Genomic DNA, 5909 nt, shown 5'->3' with positions numbered 1-5909 from the left:
TCTTTGGCGACACAGACGATGTCGCGGTATATCGGCGCGAAATTGACATTCATGGGAACATCATTGAAGACCATCACGATGAGAAACCTGGCGCTGTGCACGTGGAAGGGGAGAAGCATGGTGAAGGTTCAGAAAGTACGCAAAGCGCTGAAAGGGTTTAGTGATGATGGCATCATGGGAAGATACTAAACAAGCCAATATAGGCCACTTATACAATACAGAGAATAAACTAATTAGACTCATTGTCGGCCCGTGCGCGTGAATACCACAAATACTGAAACCCAACGCACGCTTTTCCAGCGTTGCTCCTAGACCAGAAACATTCACGGTGGAAAAGGGGTGCAATGTGAATGGTATACCATCTGCGTCTGTCGCATCGATATTACCTGATGAAGTCGGCCCCTTGATAGCTCGTCTCAAGTCACCTGATCTACATTCCGGGCGGCGGTGGAACCTTGTAACGGCTTGTCAGTATTTCACCTCAGCAAATGTGTATCGTTCCACTAACCGCACTATATCCACCCGGCGGGTTCCCACTCGGCGGTGGAGGCTGTGCTGACATTCCCGGTGCTCCAGGAGGCGGAGGAGGCGGTTGCTCAACCGGCGGGGGAGGAGCACCGGTTCCAGGTGCGACAGACCCTGCCCCGACAGCTGGCTGTGTGCCATCCGGTGCCGGTTGGCCCTGGCCGTAGTACTGATACCACATGGTCATGTAGTTCTGATAGCCGCCGTACTGAGCATAAGGGTCTTGCCCGCCGTAGTACTGGGCATATTGCGCGGCGTAGTCGGCACTCGAGGTGCTAGCTGCAGCTCCAGGAGGTGACATAGCGGCGGCAGCTTGGGGAGGCGACTGGGCATCTCTGTGGCCGCCGTGTCCACCATGGCCGCCTTGTCCGCCTTGTCCGCCTTGTCCACCCTGACTGCCATAGCTGCCGTAGCTACGCTGGCCGTTATAGTTGCCGTGAGATTGGGAACCGCCACGCTCCTTGAAAGATTCGTACTGCTTTTTGACGTTGTCGAGAAGATCTTCACAGAGCTCTTTCGCGCGCTGAACTTCGTTTGCATCAGGCCCTCTATAGGATGTTAACAGGACCGCAGTTATGGTTTGGTGGGGGCTTGATACTTACGCAACATGCAAGTACATCGGTTCGTCACTTTCTCGGCCGGTGTTGTGCTCGATGAACCCCGATCCTCGGCCCTTGATTTGCACACGGCACCGCGTCTCGCCTTGAATGTGCTTGACGTAAGCTCCACCATGTCCGACGACCTGGGCTCGGAGATTGAATCCAGGGATGGGTTCAAGATCAATTGGGATACGCTCTTCCGGCCATTTACGCTATACAAATTAGCAAGCTCGTCGACAAATATTAAACAGATAATGGATACCCTTCCAAGCTCGTCACGCTCAACCGGGTCGGGCTCGCGGCGGCGGAGACGTCGCTCGTCCACCAAGTTGGGCAACTCCTGCTTCATTAACTCATCGATCTTCCCAATGGCTTTCTCTAGCCCTTCTTTGCTAAGGCTCGTGATGTGTAGGTAGAGTGGGGGGCTCTAGAGCGGTGGTTAGCTTAGTACTCAAATATATCAGGCTGACAAACTTACAGCAGCAGTAGCCAAGCTCTTGTCGGGATAGTATTCCCCGCGGGTTGTGACATCTTCACACTTGCATAAGCATAGCTCACTAAACGGTTAGACAGTGAATGTGCGTACCGGCGCCAGTTTCTTCTTTGATCTAGATGTCACACAGGTGAGGTCAGCATCAGCCAAACGGGTGGGAAATATAGCTAGAACAGATGGTTGGTGAGCATTTCTCCGAACACACGTGAAATACAGAAAAGAAAATACTTGCTGAGCGACAGTCAAAACGTCGCGACAGCAGTTGGAAGTGTGCTTCGGGTTTTTGGCGAGTCAGAAACCGTCCTGGACGATCAGCTGGTTATAACAGCAAAAGTATTTACCATCTTCTGAGTAGCTCCCTTGGTCAGCGTGTATTTATTACGGAGATCGTTGATCTCGATATCCTTGATGTAATCGCCATCTTGCGTGTAGATATCTCCGGGGACGCTCGCGCTAGCCTTGTTCACTGGCGCTTTTACTACGGCGGATTGCTCGGAGGGTGGGGTCGCAGACTGTTGAGGTCAAGTTAGCGACTGATAGACAAGAAAGGGGGTATGCCGTTAGCATATCTGATCAACGAATCAGGACATACGTCGCCTGTGTTATGTATCTCTGTAGCCTTGCGCGCCTGAATCTGTGCGTTAATTCGAGCAGCTGCAGCTGCGGCGGCGGCACCAGGGTCTTTCTTTGCAGCGGGACTAGCGCTACCAATATCTCGAGCTCCTGACTGAAGGGGACTACGGCTTCGGACATCCCGGGTGGAGGTTCGGGAGGGAGGTGAACGCGAGCGGCGATCAAAACGGGAGCGCTTTGGTTCGGCCTCGGTCTGGTCGAATCGCGATCGTTTACGGGGTTCGTCAGCCATATTGATGTTTGGTTGTGCCGGAGCGGGCTGAAGTACTGAGTAGGTCAGTATGGGAGCGTTGAGACCATCTAAAGTAGCAAACGAGGCGATCGGTAAACTATGAATGAGGAGGGTAAAGGTAGATGGGAAGTTCGCGATGAAGATAGAGTTCGGGCGTACTAAGCTGGTGAGGGATGGATTTTTTGGACACTCCGCAGCCGGAGGTCCCTGGTTGCTTTCAGCCAATCACAAGCGTCGTTGTTTAACGACTTGTGACTCGATCTAATTCGAACTCAACGACTCATAATTTATTTATTGCTCCTCTTTCACGAACCAGAGTCTTTCCTCTTCAATATTCTTATTCGACCGCTACATTCCCCATACTCTATACAATTGCTCTCTAGAGGAGCCGCAGTAGCCCCAATGGCTGCTCGGCGGGCGATCCAACGCCTCAGCGGCCGAGTCCTCTCATCTCGCTCACCGCAAACTACCATCCTCTTCAACCAGGCTCGGGAAAGCTCGTCTTCCACCTCAGCATTGGCCTACAAAGCCCTGCACCGACGCATCTCTCCCCTCCCCACTGCCGACAGCCCTCCAGCATGGTCCGCCCCTGCGGCCGTCTCCTCGATTCTCTACGAAACCCCCCTCCCCTCCCAAGCGCCCCGCCAACGCCATGTTCTCAACTGCCTCGTGCAAAACGAGCCGGGCGTCCTCTCCCGCGTGTCGGGAATCCTGGCCGCGCGGGGCTTCAACATTGACAGCCTCGTGGTCTGCAACACCGAGGTCGAAGACCTGTCCCGCATGACCATCGTGCTGCAAGGCCAGGACGGCGTGGTCGAGCAGGCGCGACGGCAGCTCGAGGACCTCGTGCCGGTGTGGGCGGTTCTGGACTACACGGAAGCACCGCTGGTCCAGCGTGAGCTGCTGCTCGCGAAGCTCAGCATTCTGGGCCCGGAGTTCTTCGAAGAACTGTTGGCTCACCATCGGGAAATGGCGATGGAGGCGACCGAAGATGAGGGGAGCGGCCTTGATGGGAGCGAGGCAGCGGTAAATGAAGAAGCTTCCATACGGGCAATAGAGTCGCTTCGGCAGGATTATCATCCCAGCAAGCTGGCGACCAGTCAGGCGTTGAGGCATAAACATGAGCATCTGCAGGCGATCACCCATCTCGCTCACCAGTTCGGTGGGAAGGTCGTGGATATCTCGACGAATAACTGTATTGTGGAATTGAGCGCGAAGCCAAGCAGAATCAACAGCTTCATGAAGCTGATCCAGCCGTTCGGCATTTTAGAAAGCTCGAGGACTGGTAAGTCTGGTTCCTCTCTTTGCTATGCTATATTCCCTGAACTCTGCTAACGCATTTTGCTAGGACTTATGGCTCTTCCCAGATCACCCCTGTACGCTCCGGAGGTGGAAGAGAAGGAGGCGGAAGATGTGGTGGACCAGAGCACCCTACCCCCAGGTTAAAATTTTCTCTTGTTCGGCAACTAGTGCAATGGGATATCTTTGTAAACAGGCTTGTGTCTAAGTACGCTTTTCTGAAAAAATGAATCGCTTATTCCCATGATCCGTGCAAGGCAAACGCTTGCTATTCAACCGACCGCTCACTCAAACTCATCGAATCTCCCCCTTGTTCACAACAAACGCTTCAATGGCCGCTAAATCATTGTTAGCATAGAGATTTTGGGTTCGAATCCACCAGAACGTACCGATTGCAGCCCAGAGCCGATTCTCCGCCTCTTGGAAGACCAAACTCCTACTCCCGTAGAAGACCTCATCCGCCACCTCCTCTTGATGTCTCGGCAAGCAATGCATAAATTTCCAGTCCGGCTTGGCACCGCCTCGCTTGCCCATCTCTTCGGTAATCTGGAAGCCAGCGAAATCCCTGAGGCGCTTCTGCTTCTCCGACTCCTGGCCCATGCTAATCCACGTGTCCGTCGCCAAGATATTCGCATTGTACACCGCCTCCAAGGGGTCGTCGTGCTCGGTGATCTTGCCAGGCGTCGGGGTGGGTTCTGAAGCAGCGGCAATGAGGTCGCGCATGCTCTTGGGTATGCCGTATCCTTTCGGCGTGGCCACGGCGACGTCGACGCCCAATTTCACCGCCCCAAGCGCCAGGTCGAACAACACATTGTTCGCGTCCCCGACCCATGCGATCTTCCGTCCGGCCAGGTCGAGGCCGACGGGGAAGGTTCTGTCGGAAGGAAATGCTTCGTGGAGGGTGAGGAAGTCGGCGATGGTTTGGAGAGGATGATACCAGTCGCTCAACGCATTGATGACGGGGACGCTGGAATGCTTCGCGAGATCGGCGACGTCGCTATGGGGCCCCACGCGAGCGACTATGCACGACATCATGCTGGACATGACCACCGACGTGTCGTATAAGCTCTCATTGACCTACCCTTCACTGTTAGAGTGGATAGAGTGCTCTGGGAAGGATGTCCACGTACGCCCAATTGTATGTCGTCTTTTCCTAGGAACATCGGATGGCCACCCATCGCTACCACGGCTCCCTCGGTTGAAATTCTTGTCCGCGTACTTCGTTTGTTGAACGTCATACCTACCAGCTTCCCGGTCAACGCACCCGCGATGTTCTTGGGGGTGGTTCCCGACTTGATAGTCTTCTTATGACTCGCGGCATTGAGGACCAAGGTGGTTAACTCCGCCGGAGTTAGATCTGCGATTGATAGTAGGTGTCTGGGGGAAGTGAGTGGCGCGGTAGCAGAAGCGAATCTACGGTGTGATACACGAGCAACGCTTCGAATGACAGGAGCACAGAATCGGAGAGACGCCATATTGAGCAATTGGAGGTGCACAAGGAAAGAAGGAAATCCAATGGACCACTTGCAGCTTCTACGGGTGCATTCAATGGAAGTGTTCCATCCAGATATATAGAGATCAGTCGAATTAACTCATTTCAATGACTATGAGTGTGGGAATTTTGTGACTGTTATTTGGATTTCGCTGTAGTCAGTCGTCACTTCGTCTCCAATCAATGAACGTTAAGCATTTGGTCAGCTACCGCCTCAGGCAGTAAGGCTGAACTTTGGCTAATTTCCTGGACAGCTAGCTTGATGCCTTGATACCCTGATGCCTTGATACCTTGATGCCTTGGTGCCTTGCGTCACTGATTCAGGGAAGGTCTTATCTCAGTTGGGACTCAGGCGGCAATGGTGCCCCCTGGCCATTATGGGGCTCCGCTATACCCAATGAAGCCCAGCCTCTTCTTTAGCACACGCCACTAAATATTGACCAATCATGCGCCTTGAAGGCAGAGGGCACCACTGCCGTCTGAGAGACTCCTGCATAGTTTGTGTGGATGTGTCGAGTATCAAATCATGATATAGGTGAGGGAACTCCCATCGCTAAGTGTGCTTGATCCGGAAAGGCTATCGCTAATCTGTTTTCAGAAATTGATCGTACGCGTTGACTTCTACATTTCATCAAG

At 53.5% G+C, this 5909-nt stretch overlaps 3 protein-coding genes across 3 annotated transcripts; 1 reads left to right on the top strand and 2 right to left on the bottom strand.

Annotated features, from left to right (window-relative positions):
* Nucleotides 1-146: 146 nt before the first annotated feature.
* Nucleotides 147-2624, bottom strand: P152DRAFT_440988 (uncharacterized protein). The gene is made up of 8 exons (XM_033677686.1): nt 2210-2624; nt 1959-2129; nt 1711-1732; nt 1603-1655; nt 1387-1551; nt 1128-1336; nt 509-1073; nt 147-454 (listed from the first exon to the last, which is right to left on the bottom strand). Exons 1-8 carry the CDS (start codon nt 2480-2482, stop codon nt 431-433), a joined length of 1482 nt encoding a protein of 493 aa, XP_033531570.1. The 5' UTR covers nt 2483-2624; the 3' UTR covers nt 147-430.
* Nucleotides 2625-2884: 260 nt separating this feature from the next.
* Nucleotides 2885-3928, top strand: P152DRAFT_402285 (acetolactate synthase small subunit mitochondrial precursor; the record flags this gene model as incomplete). The annotated part of the gene is made up of 2 exons (XM_033676645.1): nt 2885-3767; nt 3831-3928. The coding sequence occupies 2 exons, from the start codon at nt 2885-2887 to the stop codon at nt 3926-3928; spliced, it is 981 nt and encodes a 326-aa protein (XP_033531569.1).
* Nucleotides 3929-3946: 18 nt separating this feature from the next.
* Nucleotides 3947-5426, bottom strand: P152DRAFT_143896 (ornithine carbamoyl transferase precursor). The gene is made up of 2 exons (XM_033673878.1): nt 4912-5426; nt 3947-4858 (listed from the first exon to the last, which is right to left on the bottom strand). Exons 1-2 carry the CDS (start codon nt 5254-5256, stop codon nt 4076-4078), a joined length of 1128 nt encoding a protein of 375 aa, XP_033531568.1. The 5' UTR covers nt 5257-5426; the 3' UTR covers nt 3947-4075.
* Nucleotides 5427-5909: the final 483 nt, after the last annotated feature.

This window comes from Eremomyces bilateralis, assembly GCF_010015585.1.
Source record: "Eremomyces bilateralis CBS 781.70 unplaced genomic scaffold P152scaffold_21, whole genome shotgun sequence".
NCBI lineage: Eukaryota > Fungi > Ascomycota > Dothideomycetes > Eremomycetales > Eremomycetaceae > Eremomyces > Eremomyces bilateralis.
Note: the sequence above shows the minus strand (reverse complement) of the source record. Positions and strands in the feature narration are given on the sequence as shown.

What these genes read in the sequence shown, in the direction of transcription:
- P152DRAFT_143896 (XM_033673878.1), bottom strand. Translation starts at nt 5,256, where the DNA reads ATGGCGTCTCTCCGATTCTGTGCTCCTGTCATTCGAAGCGTTGCTCGT. An exon ending in AAGACGACATACAATTGGGC is followed by an intron (nt 4,859 to 4,911) that starts GTACGTGGACAT and finishes AGTGAAGGGTAG; the next exon opens with GTCAATGAGAGCTTATACGA.
- P152DRAFT_440988 (XM_033677686.1), bottom strand. Translation starts at nt 2,482, where the DNA reads ATGGCTGACGAACCCCGTAAACGATCGCGATTCGACCAGACCGAGGCC. An exon ending in AGATACATAACACAGGCGAC is followed by an intron (nt 2,130 to 2,209) that starts GTATGTCCTGAT and finishes TGACCTCAACAG; the next exon opens with TCTGCGACCCCACCCTCCGA. An exon ending in AGGGAGCTACTCAGAAGATG is followed by an intron (nt 1,733 to 1,958) that starts GTAAATACTTTT and finishes TGTGACATCTAG; the next exon opens with ATCAAAGAAGAAACTGGCGC.